This window comes from Heteronotia binoei, chromosome 7 (genome assembly GCF_032191835.1).
Source record: "Heteronotia binoei isolate CCM8104 ecotype False Entrance Well chromosome 7, APGP_CSIRO_Hbin_v1, whole genome shotgun sequence".
Classification (NCBI taxonomy): domain Eukaryota; kingdom Metazoa; phylum Chordata; class Lepidosauria; order Squamata; family Gekkonidae; genus Heteronotia; species Heteronotia binoei.
Window position 1 is genome coordinate 80,301,504 of NC_083229.1, and position 21,298 is coordinate 80,322,801.

Sequence of the window (21,298 nt, forward strand, 5' to 3'; positions counted from 1 at the left end):
AAGCTGAACTCATAAAGAGAATGTCTATGCTTGGAAGGGTTTGGGTTTTTGAAGACTTTTATACCTTACTACTAAATTCACTCGCTTGGAAAGAAGACTTCTGTTGGTTTCAGTGGAAAATTCTAGACAAAGTGTACTTAGGATTGAGATGGTAAGCAATAAAGCAAGGCACCAGAGTAAAGAAGAAGTTGAATGAAGTGTTTCTTATGAAATATTTCATGAATAAGGACTTCTTAACAGAATTATTGAATAACTTTTATGTGCTAACTGCAAGAAACAATTTCTGGGTTAGCTGTTATGGAGTAAATTTTTGCATATTTGTTGAATATAAAATCTAATTTCATGTACCAGTTTCATATGTAATGTGCATTTTGCTTTTTCTCTGTACTGTCCTGCCACTTGGATCATTTTCAGCATTTTTAATGAATTTTACAGGGCTCCGGCATCTCTGAACGATACAAGTATATTCCATGACCCATGCTTGGCAACATTTGGTGGACCTGTCTTTCCATGGCTGGTGTTGGGAGGATATGATGGTAAAGCATTGTGGGCTGACATGACTTTGGAAAGCCTGATAATTCATTTTGAGGGGAAATTGAAAGTCAAGTGAATTTAAGACTTGTAAAGTCATTTTCTGTAATCTCACCAGTACAGCACAGCTTCAGTATTTAACTTCTAGCCTGTACAACATAAGCTGTGAGACTCTTAAACATCCCAGATTGATAGAAGGACCTGCCTAGCCTTTTGTCTTACTGTGTAGGAGGGCATCACATGGTGAGCAGGATGGAGATGCTCGTAATTACAAACTGCATTTTCTTGACCAACAAGAATTAGCAAGACAAAATTAGCCAGGCAAAAAATTCAGCAGGGTGACTTTTAAAAATCTAGTCACCTAGTGGAAGCCAGAAATGCCATATTGCTATATGGGGCTGTTGTAGTCTCGCCAGTGTTTTATAATGATTCACAGAGAACATAGAATGAGGGTCACATAAATAGCTCATTAGATATAATAATTTGGAGGGGAAATCTTTTTTAATGGATAGTTGCAGTTTATTTTACTGAAAACAGTATGAACTAGTATTCTTATTCTGTTTGTTTAAATATTTGTATGTTGATATAAAGCTTGTTTTAGAGAGAATATCCTATAGAACTGCAGTGAATAGTTGGAGTCTACAATTCCATATACTGCATTAGAAGCTTTGGCACCATTAAGAATATCAATGTGTTGAGGTAGGGGGCAAAGTCGGTTTAGGAGAGGGAAGATCTAGTTTGGATGTCCCCAGCAATGGCGCCTGCACTTGCCATGGTGCCTACTAACACACTTCCTGGTGCCTGCCAGTTTTTTTAGAAAGTGAACCGCACCAAGTTGGGTTTTTGCCCAACAGGGTTTCTGATTGACCTTTGGAGTTCTGATAGGCTGTGCATATTTTTTAAAAGTTACTTTGTCAGCAGCTGCTACCACAGCATAAAGATCTTCGTTGTATGACTGAAGGCAAAAGCCGTGTGTATGCAAGAAAATATGCTTAAACAATATGTTCATTTTAAAAGGCATCATGTTAAAACAATTGTAATGTTCCCTTTTGTTTGCAAATCAGGGAAGGGGAGTCCCACAGTTCCCTCCTTTTGGGTTCACACAGCAGAGACAGGTGCATTTAAAACAACATTTGTTTATTAGAAAGAAGATACAAGGATGGGAACAGCAGATTTCAGGACAAAGGTGATGGTGCTGTTTACAATTCTAACTTGACCAACAGGACTAAGGAGCAGGGACTCCACCCCATGAGGCAAAACCAAAACATACAAATATGAAAGGTGGAACAGACTATTCCACTGTAATTTATACAATAAATATAGCACAAGAGCTTGTGCCCAAAATGCTGAAGAGTTACTGTTGGGGATGCTTTGCATGACCTTGACATTTAGTGGTTGGTTTTGCCTACTGTGGGTGTGTTGGAATTCCAAAGGTACTTTCAAACTCAAAAAGTCTGTGGCTCCTGCTTTAGTTTCTATGCCTAAATTGTTAAGGAATAGTGCAGTCTAGTGTGTGGGGAAGGGAAAAGGGCAAAGCAAATAATAGGGGGGCATTTGTTCACCTGAGACTAGATCAGTTGGATTTATATCCATGAGCGTTAAAGCTGCAGTACTGCAGTCCTAAACTCTGCTCACAACCTGAGTTCAATCCCCGGCGGAAGTTGGGTTTTCAGGTAGCCGGCTCAAGGTTGACTCAGCCTTTCATCCTTCCGAGTCAGTAAAATGAGAACCCAGCTTGCTGAGGAGAAAGTGTAGATGACTGGGGAAGGCAAAGGCAAACCACTCCATAAAAAGTCTGCTGTGAAAATGTAGTGAAAGCAATGTCACCAGTTGGAAACTACTGGTGCTTGCACAGGGCAGCTTTCCTTTCCTAAATAGGCTTTATTTTCGTAGTACTTGATGAGTTGCAGTCAGTGAGACAGCATACAACAAAAGTGGGAGAAGTTTTAAAATAATGCTGCTGGGGGGATTTTAACTTCCTAGTATATGCTTTTAATGCATATAGCGAAGCACCTTTCTCTGCTATCCCTTCAGAATTACTTTTATGCTTCTCCTCTCTCTGCATAGGTGACAACTACAATAATGCCACAGCCCTTGTGATTACATTTCCTGTTAAGAATTTTTATAATGACACAGGAAAACTGATGAAAGCTCTGGCTTGGGAAAAGGAGTAAGTCTTTCTAATAAAACTAACTTGAAATATATTCTGTATTCTTGGAGAGTTTTCCTGCACAAGATAATCTCAGCTAGTAACTGAACTCCACTTGGGTGTGTGGGTTACAGAAATAAAAGTTGTTCAGTGATTGCATCATGTTTGCAAAGTGGAATCTGTGTAATTCAGAAACTGTGTTAGAAAAATTCTAATAGGTCATCAGACATAAATTTTCAGCGTTTCCAATTTGACAGTTGTTCTCACACATGCCTCTGAGCAAATGAGTTAGGTTTAGGTTACTAGCAGATGGTCTATTCACTTTTTAAAAGTGTGAATCATGTCTATGAGTTAGTATTGGCTATCCAGAAAAACTAAAACAACAATGTTGTCTTCGGTATTAAAAAGCAGTCCCTTGGTTCCCAACCAGCATATGTCTCCATGACGAATGTAGCACTTTGTACAATTAATATGAGAGGAGTATTATTTTGGCCTGTGTGAGTAGTTTTGGAAGAGCTTTGGATTTCTAAGAAAGCTTTGATTTTTATTTCAGGTTCCTCAATTTTGTGAAAAACTACAGCAATCCAAATTTGACCATTTCTTTCTCTGCTGAACGTAGCATTGAAGATGAAATAAACCGGGAAAGCAATGGTGATGTCAACACTGTTGTAATTAGCTATGTCGTCATGTTTATGTATGTCTCCATAGCTCTGGGACACATCAAGAGTGCTAGAAGATTCTTGGTATGCATCTTTACATTTGTTGTGGAATTGCGCTTAACAGTTAAGACTTTTATGAAGATGTTTCAGAATTATCAGTAATTTCCCCCAGATCTGTATATGTGGATTAGTTATGAAGACATGAATCAGAGTGCACTTGTGATCACTGGTATTAAGCCTGCAAAATGTTTTTGTATACGTGTTCTAGCTGTAAGTATAATTAATGGTGCGATTTGCTTTGTCTTTTGTTAGGTCGATTCAAAAATTTCCTTAGGCATTGCAGGCGTTATCATTGTACTGAGTTCAGTTGCATGTTCCTTGGGAATCTTCAGCTACTTTGGAGTCCCGTTAACATTGATTGTGATTGAAGTAATTCCATTTTTGGTGCTGGCTGTTGGAGTAGACAACATATTCATTATTGTTCAGACTTTTCAGGTATTTGTTATTTCTAAAATATATACTGAGTTCAAATATACATTTGTCAGTGAATTACCTTAATGGGAGACATCAGTGTTCAGTTTAGTCCTATATTCTTTCTCTGATTTGTGCTTTTAAACTGACAAGTCAAACACTTGAAGCTATTATGGTTCTGTTGTGTTCCATTTAATTGGGGAACCTTGTTTGGACCAACTGAGTGCCAAAAAAGCATTATTGTAAAATGATCCTGTTGAAGAAATTTTTATAAGTTGCTAAGTACCTCCTAATTATTGGTAAGCTCAGTGAAAGCTTTGGCTGCTATCTACTTGTAGAATCTGGCTTGCTAAAATCCAATTTATTTATTATACATACATATTTCTCCTGCTTTTCTTCTCAATGGGGGACCCAAAGAAACTTGCAACATCATTCTGCCCTCCCCCATTTTATCCTTTCAACAACCTGTCAGTGGATAGGTATGGTTGACAATATGGCCAAGGGCGTCCAGAGAGAGTGGGGTAAGAGATGCCACTGCCTCTGCCGCAGTGAGAAAAATGGTAATAATAAGGCATTTTCAAATAATATTTGAAAGATGGTAGCATGCCTTACCTGTTTTCAACTGCTGAAAAAAGCTACGTCATGATTCATTCTATCACAGTATTGCCAATAATCCTACATGATGTTAACCCATAAAAATGAACAGTTACGATGATGGTGAGTCAGAGCAAATAATTTAGCAACACAGTCTGAAAGGGTGCTGTGGGGGTGGAGACCTAGCACTTTCTTTTCGTTAATAAAACTTTCCCACCAAATTAACTGAAGACATAGATGCCTGTTTACAAACCTGTTCTTTTGTTCACATTCTTTTGTTCTTTTGTATCACATTCATGTCATTATTTTTAATAATATTGCTGTTAAGTGATGTGTAAAGGAGAAAGGCAGTTTCTCTGACTGCTGATCTATTACATATGGCCAGAAAAGTAGGGACTAAGACAAGAGATGAAGCAAAAAAGAAAATTCAGGATTTAGGAATGTATGCTTTCTAGAACATCCAGTAATGGTATCTGTTCCAGGGATTACAAAGAGAGCAGTCATAGGCGCCATCTCCTTTTAATACAAAATGAAGCATATCATGTAGGAATGGGATATTTGTATAGGATTGAACAGATTTGTCTGTAATCAAATTGGTGACTTAACCAATGTTTCTTGGCAATTTTCTCAAAACTTATGGAAAGGCGAAAAGTCCTAAGTCTATTATTAGTTGTTCCAATCATTGTCCAAATCAATATGATTCTGCCATTTGTATTTTTTGGTTTACACTTCAAGAAATAATGTAAGACTTCCAGATTTCTAGTTCTTAGCCTTAACTTCATTTGAAGCTCTCTTAAATTAGTAAGCTCGAGAGTAATGGAGTAAAAGGACAGGTCCTCTTGTGGATCAAAAACTGGCTAATTAATAGGAAGCAGAGAGAGTGGAAGACGGTAAGCAATGGAAGGATTAAAGATAGTGGCTAAACGTAAAAACTGTGTCGTAATAGGTGATTTTAACTACCCGCAGATTGATTGGGTCAATATGTGTTCAGGTCGAGAGAAAGATTGAGTTTCTGGATGCTCTCAGTGACTGTGCTATGGAGCAGATGGTCACAAAACTTATGAGGGGTGGGGCAATCCTGGATTTGGTCCTAAGTAATGCCCAAGACTTGGTGAGAGATGTAAAGGTGATCACACCGCTTGGGAGCAGTGACCATGACGTTACTGATTTCACCATTTGTATAAATAGGGAGTTGCCCCAAAAGACCAGCACAACCATGTTTAACTTTAAAAGGGGTAAATTCTCTGAGATGAGGCATGTGAAGAGGAAACTGAAAGGAAAGGTGTAAATACAGTCAAAACCCTTGGGGAAACTTGGAGGCTATTTAAAACTACAATCCTAGAAGCTCAGATAAAATATATACCACAAGTTAGAAAAGGCACAAACAGGTTTAAGAAAAGGCCTGCATGGTTAACAAACAAAGTAATGGAAGCTGTAAGAGGTAAGAAGGATTCTTTTAAGCGGTGGAAAGCTACTCCAAGTGAGATTAATAAAAGGGAACACAGGCTGTGGCAAATCAAATGCAAGACTGTGATCAGGCAGGCAAAAAGGGACTATGAGGAGCATATTGCAAAAAACATAAAGACCAACAATAAAAATTTCTTCAAATATATTAGAAGCAGGAAACCAGCCAGGGAGGCAGTGGGGCCCTTGGATGACCAAAAGGATTACTGAAGGAGGATAGGGAAATGGCTGAGAAGCTGAATGCATTTTTTGCCTCCGTCTTCACTGTGGAAGGCGAGAAGTGTTTGCCCGCTCCAGAACCACTAATTTTGGAAGGGGTGTTGAAAGATCTGAGTCAGATTGAGGTGACAAGAGAGGAGGTCCTACAACTGATAGACGAATTAAAAACTAATAAGTCACCAGTCCGGATGGCATACATCCGAGAGTTTTGAAAGAACTCAAAGTTGAACTTGTGGATCTCCTGACAAAAATATGTAATCTTTCACTGAAATCTGCCTCCGTTCCTGAGGACTGGAAGGTAGCAAATGTCACCCCCATCTTTAAAAAGGATTCCAGAGGACATATGAACATATGAAGCTGCCTTATACTGAATCAGATCCTTGGTCCATCAAAGTCAGTATTGTCTTCTCAGATGCGCCGCGGCTCTCCAGGGTCTCAAGCTGAGGTTTTTCACACCTATTTGCCGGGACCCTTTTTTGGAGATGTCAGGGATTGAACCTGGGACCTTATGCTTCCCAAGCAGAGGAGATCCAGGAAATTACAGGCCAGTCAGTCTGACTTCAATACCAGGAAAGTTGGTAGAAACCATTATCAAGGACAGAATGAGTAGGCACATTGATAAGCACAAGTTATTGAGGAAGAGTCAGCATGGGTTTTGTAAGGGAAGATCTTGCCTCACTAACCTGTTAGAGTTCTTTGAGGGGGTGAACAAGCATGTGGACAAAGGAGACCCAATAGATGTTGTTTACCTTGACTTCCAGAAAGATTTTGATAAAGTTCCTCATCAAAGGCTCCTTAGAAAGCTCGAGAGTCATGGATAAAAGGACAGGTCCTCTTGTGGATCAAAAACTGGCTAATTAATAGGAAGCAGAGAGAGTATAAATGGGCAGTCTTTGCAGTGAAAGACGGTAAGCAGTGGGGTGCCGCGGGGCTCAGTACTGGGTCCCATGCTCTTTAACTTGTTCATTAATGATCTGGAGTTGGGAGTAAGCAGTGAAGTGGCCAAGTTTGCAGATGACACTAAATTGTTCAGGGTGGTGAGAATCAGAGAGAATTGTGAGGCACTCCAAAGGGAACTGTTGAGGCTGGGTGAGTGGGCGTCAACGTGGCAGATGAGGTTCAATGTAGCCAAGTGCAAAGTAATGCACATTGGGGCCAAGAATCCCAGCTACAAATACAAGTTGATGTGTTGTGAACTGGCAGAGACTGACCAAGAGAGAGATCTTGGGGTCGTGATAGATAACTCACTGAAAATGTCAAGACAGTGTGCGATTACAATAAAAAAGGCCAACGCCATGCTGGGAATTATTATGAAGCGAATTGAAAAAAAAAGCCAGTATCATAATGCCCCTGTATAAATCGATGGTGCTGTCTCATTTGGAGTACTGTGTGCAATTCTGGTCACCGCACCTCAAAAAGGATATTACAGCATTGGGAAAAGTCCAGAAAAGGGCAACTAGAATGATTAAAGGTTTGGAACACTTTCCCTATGAAGAAAGGTTAAAATGCTTGGGGCTCTTTAGCTTGGAGAAACGTCGACTGCGGGGTGACATGATAGAGGTTTACAAGATTCTGCATGGAATGGAGAAAGTAGAAAAAGAAGTATTTTTCTCCCTTTCTCACAATACAAGAACTCGTGGACATTCAATGAAATTGCTGAGCAGTCAGGTTAAAACGGATAAAAGGAAGTACTTCTTCACCCAAAGGGTGATTAACATGTGGAATTCACTGCCACAGGAGGTGGTGGCGGCTATAAGCATAGCCAGCTTTAAGAGGGGATTGGATAAAAATATGGAGCAGAGGTCCATCAGTGGCTATTAGCCACAGTGTGTGTGTGTGTATATATATGTGTGTGTGTATCTGTGTATATACACACACATACATTTTGGCCACTTTGTGATACAGAGTGTTGGACTGGATGGACCATTGGCCTGATCCAACATGGCTTCTATTATGTTCTTTTGTTCTTAAGATTTCCATGATATATCTCAGAATGTATATAGATATATTCCTAATAAATAAATTGCAATTTCAGAGAGATGACCGTCTTCAAGGTGAAACTCTAGATAAGCAGATAGGACGAATCCTTGGAGATGTGGCTCCTAGCATGTTCCTGTCATCATTTTCAGAGGCAGTGGCTTTTTTCTTGGGTAAGAATTTCTAGTCTCTTTACTGCTGTGTTTTAGCTTATTCTGATCCTTGTATTCATTCTTCCTACTTTCTTTCTGTCTCCCCGGCAGCCCCCTTGTTTTTCCCTTTCCCTACTTCCTTTTCTCTCTCCCATGCATCTGTTCCCTCCTCCTTATAACTCTTGCAGTCTCTCCTCTTGTCTCTTCCTCCCAGCAATCTAACTTTTTCAGTCTCTCTCTGCCACCTTGAGTGACACTAACTGAGGCACACTTGTTAATAAGAACATAAGAGAAGCCATGTTGGATCAGGCCAATGGCCCATCCAGTCCAACACTGTGTCACACAGTGGCAAAAAATTTTATATATACACACACACTGTGGCTAATAGCCACTGATGGACCTGTGCTCCATATTTTTATCTAAACTCCTCTTGAAGGTGGCTATGCTTGTGGCTGCCACCACCTCCTGTGGCAGTGAATTCCACATGTTAATCACCCTTTGATAAGAACATAAACATAATATTTTGGAGTTACCTAGCAACCCCCAATATAGGGTTGTGAGATCTCTGCATTCATTTGTTAAAGGCAGAGGTGTTTGGAGGGAAAACTATCTCGTGGTAAAATGAGTGAACAGGTTTAATCTTTAGCTGTTTGTAAAACTGGCATCTATCAGCTGCAATACTGTTATATCTTGAAATGGAATATCTTGAAACCACCTCTTCTGTTAAGCAAGCAGCTTACAGCATTAAGGAATTCTTTAACCATTCATTTATAAAGGGAAGTCTTTTAGCTATTTTTTTAATACAAGATTTTAGGCATAAATTGTTTTATATCTGTTTCTCTACCATGCAGTGTTGTAATACATTTCTGTTTTTCTTTCTTAGGGACTTTGTCTACCATGCCTGCTGTTCGTACTTTCTCACTCTTTGCTGCAATGGCTGTATTCATTGATTTCCTCCTGCAAGTTACCTGCTTTGTTAGTCTCTTCGGACTGGATGTTAAGCGTCAAGAGGTGAATCCACTGTAATATAATTCATTCTGTGTAGGCAGTTACTGCTTTCAGCAGCACATTCACTCTTGTACTTTTGGGGTTTTATTTTCCAGAAAAATCAGTTGGATATTTTCTGTTGCATAAAAGGTGGCGAAGAACTTGGCAGTGTGCAGCACTCTGAAAGTGGCTTGTTTCTGTTCTTCAAAAACATATATTCACCATTTCTTTTTAAAGATTGGATAAGACCCATTATGGTATGCAAATTTTCATGTCTGCTTCTGTTTTATTGGTAAAAATGCTAGTTAATCTCAACCTTATTAGTAAAAATACTACTAGTTAATCTCAACCTTAAAAAAAACTGTGTTGTATATACTGCTTTAAATACTATAAATACAATTAGGCATCTAAATTGATCTTCAGTTAACAATATACAATTCTCCTTCCATCTCTGATTAATGGTTAAGTACATAACAACACGTCACCATAAAGCATTTCTATGGCACAGTACATTATGAAATGAGTAGTGATAATCAAATTAAGGACATGTGACTATAGAATACACATTCTATTAATTTTACTGTAAATTTAAAAAGGAATTCTAAGCTCCATTTCAGTCTACTTTACACTGTACATTTCACCTCATTTGACTAAACAGTTGCAAATCTACCAAAAGAGCATGAACATAAGAACATAAGAGAAGCCATGTTGAATCAGGCCAATGGCCCATCCAGTCCAACACTCTGTGTCACACAGTGGCCAAAAAAACCAGGCGCCATCAGGAGGTCCATCAGTGGGGTCAGGGCACTAGAAGCTCCCCCCCCCCTCCCAAAGCACCAGGAATACAGAGCATCACTGTCCCAGAGACTTCCAACAATACACTGTGGCAGCCACTGATGGACCTCTGCTCCATATGTTTATCCAATCCCCTCTTGAAACTGTCTATGCTTGCTGCTGCCGCCACCTCCTGTGGAAGTGAATTCCATGTGTTAATCACCCTTTGGGTGAAGAAGTACTTCCTTTTATCAGTTCTAACCCGACTGCTCAGCAGTTTCATTGAACGACCATGAGTTCTTGTATTGTAAGAAAGGGAGAAAAGTACTTCTTTCTCTACCTTCTCTACCTCATGCATAATCTTGTAAACCTCTATAGCAGATTTAAGCATTCAGTTAACACTTTGCTGCACTTGAACATTCATATGGTTGCTTCTACCACACAGCTTCTAATTGTTGCTTCTACCACACAGCTAATTCAACTTGACATAAGTGGGCATTAAAATCTGAAATATTGGAAGATATGAGAGCTGTATTAACCTGCAATATTAAGTATAAATTTCTGGTTTTGTGCATTACATCAGCTTTGCCCATTTATCTTTCAGATATCTGTATTTGTAGGTGTTCTGTCATTCAGTATATCAGTGGTCAACAAAGTAGAGATTGGCTTGGACCAAAGATTATCTATGCCAGATGTAAGTGGCTTTTATGTCTTTCCCAAAACCCCATGCTAGATTTCAATGGAAGTCATTACAATAGCAAGTTTACTGAAAAGTAACATCACAGAGTTAAAATAATATAGTTATGTGTCTAATAGAAATATGAATAGCACAAAAGGGCTAAAATATTGTAGAACTAACACAGATCTTTCTTCCTTCTTTTATGTAAGGACTCATATATGATGGATTACTTCAACTCTCTTAGTAAATACTTGCATGCAGGTCCTCCAGTATATTTTGTGCTAGAAGAAGGCCATGACTATACTACTCTGGATGGACAGAATATGGTTTGTGGTGGAATGGGATGCAACAACAATTCCCTAGTACAGCAAATATTCGATGCAGCACAGATTAGTAGCTAGTAAGTGTTCCATTTTCCCCATAAAATGTCCATAGAAATATCTTAACTACTACATGAATAGAAACATACTCTTGTGGAAGTGTGACTCCTGGGCCTGCTGATGAACTGTTCCTGTGGCACAATTTCTGTTCAATTTTAATAGGGTTTGAATGAGATTCCCAGGTGCATTTCTTCTTTGAGAATACCTAAAAGTTGAGCACCTGCATTGTTTACTAACCTGGGCCTGGTAATTGCTAAAAGCTTACCGAAAGCTGCTTCGAACATCCCACTCTTCCTGCTTGGTTTTTAAATTTTATATGCTCTTGCTTTTTGTCACAGCTGTTTCAGGCACTGGTCTGGATTCATTTGGGGGTAGGCTGTGCCTGTGAGCCCAGCTGCCTAGCTGAGGGCTCCTTTAAGGGGTCTTGGGGGTCAAGGCCTTGCAGCAGTGTGCCCAGCTCAGCATTGGTTGCAAGGCTCCAATCCCAAGTGGCAAGGGCACTACACCAAGGCTTGTGCCTCATGTGGAATCATGGGCTTGCCACTCCTGGTTCCCCAGCAAGAGGGATGGGGATGGGTTCAGTCAGCTGGCAGGCAGGTTGCCCAGTGTCTGGATCCATGCCCTGTGCTGCGCCAATGCTCCTGTGTGCTGTAATCAATAAAGCTGCGGCCTGTTCTACTCCACATGTTTTCTGTGCATGATTATATTTTGTATTCCATTTCCTTTCCACTTCGTGGCACCCTTAACCTACCCTTGGGACTGCAAACCAGATTATGTACATTGGCTCACTTTTGTCTGCAGAAGTATCAGCTTGAGTTACAAACACAATGACTTTTTTCATGGAAATTTCACCATAAAGCATTTTTGTGGCACACTACATTATAAAATAACTATTCACAGTCAAATTAAGGAGATGTAACTATAAAATACACATTCCATGAATTTTACCGTAAATGTAAAAAGGAATTCTATACTCCAGTTCACTCTACTTCGCACCTCATTTCACCTCATTTGGCTAAACAGTTGCAAATCTACCAAAAGAGCATGGTTGTGTTGTGTTACTTTTTGAAAAGTGGACTATGAGGTGTTTGGCTAAAGATGTCTCTTTTTTCCATTTTTTAGCACAAAAATTGGCTATGCTCCTTCTTCTTGGATTGATGACTACTTTGACTGGGTTAAACCACAGTCTTCCTGCTGCAGAGTCTATAACGCCACAGAACAGTTCTGCAATGCTTCAGGTACTGTTGGCTTCTCTTTGTATGTTTTCCAAAACATTTTTCTTATACAAGGTACACACTAGGGGCATGCATTCAATTTATTCGAATCTTTAAAATACCCCCCAAAAATACCTTACTGGTGTTTTAAAGCTGAATGCAGATCACAGATATATATTCGGCTGCCAAAATAGCTGACTCCCCAAAAAGCCTTTTTTCTTTTTCCTTTCATTCCCCCCCCCTTTTTTTTTTGGCTTTTATTCCTGTGCATTCAGCTATACCAAGAAGCCTTCTCCTCCAAGCCCTGCCACCACTGTGGCATGACTCGGCTAGTGAAGCCTTCTGAGGGCACTTGCTGAGTAGTGCTGCTGCACTTGGAGAAGGCAGTAGGCATTTAAGGAGACCATGGCCTGACCTTCCAAGCCTTGTGGCTGTGGGACTCAGCAAGTGAACTCAGACTCAGCATATGCCTTTGAGTTTTCTTGCTGAGTTGCACTACTGCCGCCACCACCACAGAATGATTTGGAGAAGGCATTTAAAGAGACCACTGTCAAATGCTTCCCCCCCTCCATTGAAAGCAATGGAGGATGCAGGGACCATCCTTGGGTGCCCATAGAATTGGATCTTCTGGTCCAATCCTTTTTGAACTTTTTTTTTTTTTTGCTATGCAGCAAATTGTGTGCATCTGCCTCAAAAAACAGAGCTCTTCAGAGACTCCTAGATTAGTTATCCATTAAACACTATGGAAACCAATGGAACTGAAAATTTTTGGGTTTTCTGAAAAATTCTTGAATTCTATTGCCATACCAACAATGGAATTTGGGAATATCAGAGAATACTGATTTTGGAGGGTTCAATATATCCAAACCCAAAAAAATACTTTTTTTGCCCATTCCGAGTACACACATTCTAAATCAGGGTTATGATAAGGATCTAACAGCATGTCATCTCTCCAGATAGAACTATACTGGTCACATGTATCTTGAGTTTTGTGTTGAGCTCCTTTACCAGGGGTGGCCAAACTGTGGTCTTTCACACCTATTGTGTGGCTCTCAAAGCCCCCATTGCCCCGTCAGCCATCTTGAAAAGGGCATTTCTCTCTTTAAATCACTTCAACAAGCCAAACCAGCCAGCAGCTTGGAGAATGCATTTAAAGTTGCTTTCTTTCCACTTCTCCATCTATTTTCCTCTCTCCCTCAAACATCTCTGACATTCATGTCTTGCAGCTCTCAAACTTCTAACACTTATTCTATGTGGCTCTAACATTAAGCATGTTTGGCCACCCCTGACCTATACTGTGAATTAAATGTCTGTTGAAAGTAGTATAGAGGCAGGTCTACAGATCAAACTGTTCCTGGATGCAGTTCCCCTTGCTAGTCACTATGCCTACTCAGGTATTAAAACAAGGTGTTCTTGAATGTGGTAGCATTTGCAAGAACTGCAAAGGAAGTTGCTTCATACAGAGGACTAGGCACATGAAACAGCTGTATCCATCTTACTTTCAAGCAGCCAGTGCACTGCAGTTGGCACATGTGAATGAAATCAGTGTTCTGAGAACATCAACCATTTTAGCCTCCCTTATGTAACTTCAGTATGATAGGGTTGTTGGCACAAGACATCATGCTGTTATGTAGTTTAGGAGGCAGAACATAAATCTGTTGTGAGCCACCCTGAGCTCTATGTGCAGGGAAGGGCAGGATGAAACTCCAATAATCAGTCAATAGATTGATAAATACAACTTAACAATTGGAATGCATGATTTTGAAGTTTTGTTCCTGTCAAGATTGCTGCTCCAAAATTGAATTGGTTTTATTTTGGGAATATTTCTGCCTCGTGACTTCCAGCCTCTTTTCTGGCATTGAATTGGTTTTGTTTTGGGAATATTCCATGAGGCAGTGTCTGCATCTGATGAACTGATTTTTTAAAAAAATTGTAGTTATTCTGCAAAACATTACATGTCTATTTCTCTTATATGGTAGCTGATAGCCATTCTTGAACCCTTTCTACAATATTTTTGCAGTTGTTAATCCATCCTGTGTACGATGCCGGCCACTAACTCCTGAAGGAAAGCAGAGACCCCAGGGTGAAGACTTCATGAAATTTCTCCCAATGTTCCTGTCCGATAACCCTAATCCAAAATGTGGGAAAGGGTATGTATTGCTATGCTGAAAAAGTTAAATTAAGTAATTTTCTTAAAAATAAGCCTTATTCAGTCATGTTGATGTCTTGACCTGGATAACCCCAGGCTAGCCTGATCTCGTCAAATCTGAGAAGCTAAGCAAGGTTGGCCCTGACTAGAATTTGGATGGGATTCCTTCAAGAGATACCAGGGTTGTGATTTGGAGCCAGACAATGGCAAACCAGTTCTGAACGTCTCTTGCCTTGAAAACCCCAGAGGATTGCCACAGTCGCCTGTGACTTGATGGCAAAAAAGATAAAATAAAAAAATGTTCAGATACTGCAGTCATAGAAGTATCCATAATTGAGTTTCAAATCATTTGGTATTTTGGAGCCTTTTAAATGGATTTGTTCCTAATAAGGAAGAGAAACATGTAAGTTAGGTAAACTGTATGAACTTCAGGGATCTCTGCTTTTCTGATTAAGGGAAGACTTTTACTCTAATTGAAATTCTGAAGCAAATAAAACAGACATAAAAATTAATGGTGCAAATGTGGATCTAATGAAGTGCTGTTTGCTCACCTATCCCTGTAGTAGAGAGATTTCATGACCCCATTGTTGGAGCTGTAACCAACTGAGCACATTTATAGTTATTGGGAGACAGTGGTAATTGGAAGCGGAAAGATAGCAGCGTTAGTAGTCCAGAGCCTCCTAAGAGAGATAATGGATATGGATTATCCATATGAATAAGCATATGGAGGAGAGGCTATTAGCCGCAGCTTATTGTTGGAACTCTCTGTCTGCGGCAGTGATGCTCTGTATTCTTGTGCTGGGGCTGGGGGCCACAGTGGCAAGGCTTCTAGCCCCACTGGAGGACCTCTTGATGGCACTTGGGTTTTTTGGCCACTGTGTGACAGAGTGTTGGACTGGTTGGCCTGATCCAACATGGCTTCTCTTATGTTCTTCTAATGGAGTATCTGTTGTGAAGAGAATCTTGCATTCTACAATTTTATGTTTATACTATTCTTGTCCTTTTGTCTTGAGAGCTCTGTGAGAACACTCAATATCACAATATCTATTTAGGGATACTTTCTTCCTTTATTGTTAAAATGCTGTATTCCCTCATGTGCTTGGATTAGAAAATAGGTACTCGACTTCAAAAGGAAGTCTGTAGTTGGTGTACTCAGATTTGATTTGTGGCAGCTTCTGACAGTGTCCTAATAGGAGCAGAGTTCTAGAGCTAGTGCATAGTGTCTGAAGGTATGAATGTTTGTTTTAGGAAGTTTCTAGTTGAGAACTCACCACTAGCATAAGCTCACTAGGTAGTCTTGAGCATCTAGTGCCCTTCTCCCTCAGATACAATTGCAGTCTTGGTTACTGTTGGCTTGTCTTGAAGGACTGCAAGGCTTAAAAAATAATATGTAAAGTGCTGTGTAAATCCTAAATATTAGTGAAATTTTGCTGTTTATTCATTTTATTAAATAGTGGGTTCGATGCATGAGGAGACTTGGTTGTGGTGACTCAAAGCTCCTTATTGTGATTACAGCATGGCAGCAGTTAAACTAAGCTCTAAACTGGTCAAACAGGGCCAACTATATACACTCTAAAGTTCCCACACTAGAACGTCATTGGGTCATTTGAGCCAGCAGGGGGCTGGTGATTGATCCGGGGAAGCAGAGATTTGGATCCTGCTTCCCATTGTTTCCATGTCCCCAAGCTCAGTCCTAAAGGCTTCAATGAGCCAGGCAGGAACTAACAGCCAACCTTAAACACAGGGTCCACATACATAACACATTTATTAACACCCAACTTTTCTCTCCACTGGGGACCCAAGGTGACTTACATTCTCCTTTCTTCATTTTATCCTCACAAAAACTCTGTAAGGTAGGCTATACTGAATGTGTGTGACTGGCGCAGGCCCCCTTGACAAACTTCAGAGTAGGGATTCAAATCTGGATCTTCCAGATCATAGTCTGACACTCTAACCAGTATGCTATGCTAGCACTTTGTTGGACTTGATCCCCTTGAATGTTCTGACTACTCAAATTGCTTTGTTAATTATGCTTTTCTTTACAGGGGGCATGCAGCGTATAGCTCTGCAGTTGACTTACTGCACAACAACTCTGAAGTTGGAGCGACTTACTTCATGACTTTCCATACAGTGCTGAAAACCTCAGCAGACTTCATTGACGCAATGAAGAAAGCACAAATAATAGCAGCCAATATTACTGAAACAATGGGGATCAAAGAAAAAAACTACCATGTTTTCCCTTACAGGTACATGGATTATTTCACAGGCAAGGTGGTCTGTTCCACCACCACTACCATTCTCTGTCTGAACAGTGAGAAGGTGGTGGTCTTTGGGTTAGGGTGGCACTGCAAATTGTTAGTCTGAGTGTTAAATTACTGCAAATGTTAAGTATTGTAACAGTTCAGAAGTCTTCTTTAAGAACTTTTACTCATCATTTAACATTCAGAATCTGGCTATTACAAATTAGAAACCAGTTTTCTTAATTTCGTGCAGCTAAAATATTTGAGATGAAAAGTGCTTAGATGGCAACCAGTGAGAGAAGGGGGGGGTCATCAGGGAATGGCATGACATCACTTACAGTGGAAATCTGAAAGTGATGTCACACTCCTCCAGTAACTGACAAACTCTGTGATAAATATTTTTCTCTTGCTGACCACAGCATTAGAAAATAGGTGCTAGGGAGCAGAGGCTTGACAGTTCTAATGCAAAGTAATATTTAAAATAGTGAATTCTGACCTTCCAAATAACTAATGGATGTGTTTTGCAGAGGCAGGTCTTTAGAACTGTTCTAGCAGCCCCCACTCCACCCCAGCTGCCAAGCAGCTGATGCTGGAGGTTTGAGGCACTGAAAGGGAGCATTCAGTTGTGACAGACAGTAAATGGTTAATGCTGTAACCAAGTGTGAGAACCCTGAGTGACAGGGAATTCAAATAGAATTCTTCAGTTGAGAGTGGCAGGTAGGAGTGGCAGTTAAGAAATGACGAGTGGGAAGATTAAGGGAGTGAGAGGATCAAGAAGTATCCCAATAAAAGTCTGAGGGAAATAGTTCCTAGAGAAGGGGAATGATCCCTATTTAGTGGCTAAGAAGGGAAATTGGAATTTGCTTTAATGTTCCTACCATAACCAGTTTCATTGTCTGTGATACCAAGAAGCTTATGCTTGTTTATGTAAGTAGAGACAGCCAAAAAAATCTCAAGTTTAAAGACCTGCCTGAATAACAGAAACAGGTACCTGTTTGTGACAAATTATCTGGTGTTTATTTTTATACCAAGTTACTTTATTCCTGTTGCCTGTTCCCCTCATAAGTTCTGTGCATGATTTCTTCTTTTCCATTTCCCTTCAAAGTTAAATTTAAAAGTTTATTGCCACCAGCCTTTCAGGTGCTATTATTAAACCAGGACATAAGGATTTTAGTCTCTCCTCTTTTCCCTGGGCTGGGTCAGCTTTTACTTACATAGACTCAAACAACTGGGTGGGACAGCCAGAGAAAAACAAAGAAAAAGAGGCTACAGCCAAAAAGAAGATAAAGGGAAACCCTGTGAGGGAGGGTGAAATCATCATAGCAGTGAAGATTAAAAATCTGGTAAATAAACCCCCACTTCCATTGATAAGTTTTGCACCCTGACTTTTTTGTCTGCACCTTTTTTATGCCTGTGACTGTAAAGGGCTGTTACTTATTGTAAAAGCTGTAAGACTACTTTTTTGTAATTTTAATATGTGAAGAGAGTGGATGGAAGGGTGATAATTTTGTAAAAAAAAAAAGTTCCAATTTTTTAAATAAGCATTTGCTATGTTGTGAGTTGCCTTGAGCTCAAGGAAAGGTAGAATAACTTCAAATGAATTCCCTTTTTGGAAAAACTTCAATGATATTTAGGTTCTGAAATATTGCTTCCATTAGTGTTAGTTCTAACAGTGCTTTTTCTTCATTTTCTTCAGTGTGTTCTATGTTTTTTATGAACAATACCTCACTATTGTGAGAGACACCATTTTCAACCTTGTAGTTTCGCTTGGTGCAATATTTCTAGTAACAGTGGTGCTGCTCGGCTTTGAAGTGTGGGCTGCAATCATCGTTTCCCTTACCATTGCTATGATACTAGTCAACATGTTTGGAGTCATGTGGCTTTGGGGAATCAGCTTGAATGCGGTTTCATTGGTCAACCTTGTCATGGTAAGCCCATGGTAACATAAAAATACATTGATACTTCATACTGCAGAACAATGAGTCTACTAACTCCTAGAAAAGTACCACTCCAAAATTTTAAAAGTATTGCTGTGTGTAATACAATAAAATGTCATGTTCTGGACTTCAGTTACATTAGAACTCATAAACCAGTGTAACGGCTGGGCAACTGCATATGTTTAAATAAAGGATGACTCCCAGAAAGAGATCCTTTCATGAAGCACAATCCTGTAAAACATCCTAAAGATACTTATTTGAAGTCAGTCTCTTTAATGGAACATGCTCCTATGTAAGGAGGGATGGAGAAGCTGCAGTGTGATTTTTTTCCATGGTTGATAAAAGCATTCTGCAGCAATGTGTCAGGCCTGAGACTAGCTTGCCCTCCAGCCTGCTATCTGGCATTGGCTGGAGATGAGCTTCAGAAGAATGAGAGGAGGGAGGTTCAGATTCATCTCTAGCTTCCCTTCCCTCCCTGCAAGTCACGGGAAGAAGTTTGGCTCTTACACCCTAACTCACCCTTAGTTTTCAAAGGGCAGCCTGGAGACAAGCCAGCCCTGGGGGGTGGGCTTGAAGGAAAGACAGGGCTCTGGGCTCCTTTTTGCCCCAAAGGACCATGAGCTTTGCCCATGCAGGCTCTTCCCTCCCCTCCCCCCATTATTGACTGTTCTTACCACGCTATCTCAGATGGGGATGCCTGAAGGAGTTTCCTCATTCACAGGCTACTGGGCTGCTGCCAGGGTGTTTGTAAAGCTAGCGAGCATAATAAACTGTTGCCAATGCTGTTTTTCTTCCAGAGTTGTGGCATTTCTGTTGAGTTCTGTAGCCATGTGACAAGAGCATTCACAGTCAGTACAAAACCCAGCAGAGCAGAACGAGCTGAAGAGGCATTATCCCACATGGGCAGTTCTGTAAGTATTGCAGTGTAACTTATGTTGTCATAGGAGTAGAAGTAGCTCAGGACATGTTTCAGTGCCTCATCAGGTCTCCTTTCCCTCAGTGCAGCAGACTTCCTCCTGTGGGCACCTGGGAGCCTGAGTACATGAATGAATCTGTAACTTAACAGAAGAAAAACTAAACATTTTAGTATTAAATTAATTCCTTGTGTACACAAGGACAATAACATCTTCCGTGTAAAATATGGTTAACATGTACCTCTTTTGTCACTCCTCTAGTACATTATTACACATGTTTAAAATCAAATTTATTTTAACCCTGGCAGGTTTTCAGCGGTATTACACTCACAAAATTTGGAGGAATAGTAGTGCTTGCCTTTTCAAAATCCCAGATCTTCCAGATTTTCTACTTCAGGATGTATCTGGCCATGGTACTGCTTGGAGCAACCCACGGATTAATATTTCTTCCTGTTCTACTTAGTTATATTGGTAAGGACTCTGTTATTTTGCTGTAGACAAACTAAGTCATTTGCATTACAGTCTTAAGTGGTTACTCCAGTCCGTGGAGAATATGCAGAAATATCACACTGGGAAATAATTTTTTGAACTTTGTTTTGCCCCTCCACAGGGCCTTCAGTAAATAAAGCTAAAGCACGTGCACTTCAAGAAAGGAACAAAGGTACAGAAAGAGAGAAGCTCCTGTTCTTCTAGCAATTTTAAACAAAGTGGTCAGTGGATTCCTGGAATTAGTGGCTGGAAGGGCCTTTCATAAAAATAAACTGTAGCAAATCTCCATGATAACCATCTCACACCTAGAAACACTACTGGATGGATCAATACCAGCAACACAGCAACTGAACAGCTTGGAACCAGGGAGAACTACATGTAGTTTTGCATTTCAGTATTACTAAAATTAAAAGCACTAACAGGATCCTAAATTACTACTGTTAGCTAAGAGAAAGACCACTATTCAAAGAAGAGGAATAGCTGTCCTGGTGAAATTAAAAGTGACACACGTGGGAAGAGATTGTTGAACCACTGACACTTTTTAAAATGCAAGTCAATGCAATTTTGGGCTCTATTTTAAGAAAAGCCATCACTCAATGTTGTAATTTTTAATATTTGCCAAAGGGTCTGTATATATACTTTATTATAAAAGAGGGATTTTTGTAGGTACATAAATGAAATAAATTAAGTTTATACAGTGTGTATTGAAACAGCTTGAGTGCTTCAGGAAGTGGTAGGCTTCATTAGAGCTTGATCTCCAAAAACTTGCTTAAAATACATGACATGCTCTTCACAGTGTTCTCCTATAAAACAAGAACACATACTGTAAGGTAAACATTACTGTACAGCTAGAGCAAAACAACATCTGTGGTATCAAATCTGACAAGCCTAACTTTTTAAAGCTATTGAACTTGAGGAGCTGCTGCTTAAACTACCATAGGCTTTACTTATGCATTACTTTAAACTTCCCAATCAGGCAGTTAGCATACATGAAGCAGAAGTAGTTGTCATAAGGGAAAAAAGGAGGCAATTAAAACTTGATCTGGAGCAGTAAAATTTAGTAATCCAGAAACAGCTATTGTACAGATAAAAAGTATCTTGGAAGTCTTGTAAACGGCTGTCAGACAAATGACTTGGTAGAAAGCCATACTAGACTATGGGTACTATGATGACACTTTAGTTTCCCAAGCTAACTTTCTATTCATGAAATAGGATAAATTGTCTTCGTATGAGAGGGCCAGTTTCAGTAACTATTAGTACAGCTGGTAACACACTAGGTTAGATTAATTCAACCTAGCAATTTGCCTCAGGGCTTCTAT

The 21,298-nt window shown here is 39.9% G+C and overlaps 2 protein-coding genes across 2 annotated transcripts in view; one reads left to right on the top strand and one right to left on the bottom strand.

Annotated features, from left to right (window-relative positions):
- Positions 1-20,689, top strand: part of NPC1 (NPC intracellular cholesterol transporter 1) — a 46,285-nt gene extending 25,596 nt beyond the window's left edge. The window contains exons 10-25 of the mRNA XM_060243903.1: positions 436-536; positions 2,599-2,701; positions 3,234-3,423; positions 3,652-3,834; positions 8,123-8,237; positions 9,100-9,227; positions 9,320-9,460; positions 10,582-10,671; positions 10,866-11,056; positions 12,159-12,274; positions 14,271-14,400; positions 16,445-16,645; positions 18,336-18,567; positions 19,374-19,487; positions 19,799-19,961; positions 20,101-20,689. Of these exons, the coding sequence (XP_060099886.1) occupies positions 436-536; positions 2,599-2,701; positions 3,234-3,423; positions 3,652-3,834; positions 8,123-8,237; positions 9,100-9,227; positions 9,320-9,460; positions 10,582-10,671; positions 10,866-11,056; positions 12,159-12,274; positions 14,271-14,400; positions 16,445-16,645; positions 18,336-18,567; positions 19,374-19,487; positions 19,799-19,961; positions 20,101-20,183 (2,281 nt within the window). The 3' untranslated portion in view covers positions 20,184-20,689. The remainder of the gene's footprint in view (positions 1-435; positions 537-2,598; positions 2,702-3,233; positions 3,424-3,651; positions 3,835-8,122; positions 8,238-9,099; positions 9,228-9,319; positions 9,461-10,581; positions 10,672-10,865; positions 11,057-12,158; positions 12,275-14,270; positions 14,401-16,444; positions 16,646-18,335; positions 18,568-19,373; positions 19,488-19,798; positions 19,962-20,100) is intronic.
- RMC1 (regulator of MON1-CCZ1) overlaps positions 20,582-21,298 on the bottom strand; it is a 42,486-nt gene continuing 41,769 nt past the window's right edge. Inside the window, exon 20 of the mRNA XM_060243905.1 lies at positions 20,582-20,782. Within this exon, the coding sequence (XP_060099888.1) occupies positions 20,703-20,782 (80 nt within the window). The 3' untranslated portion in view covers positions 20,582-20,702. The remainder of the gene's footprint in view (positions 20,783-21,298) is intronic.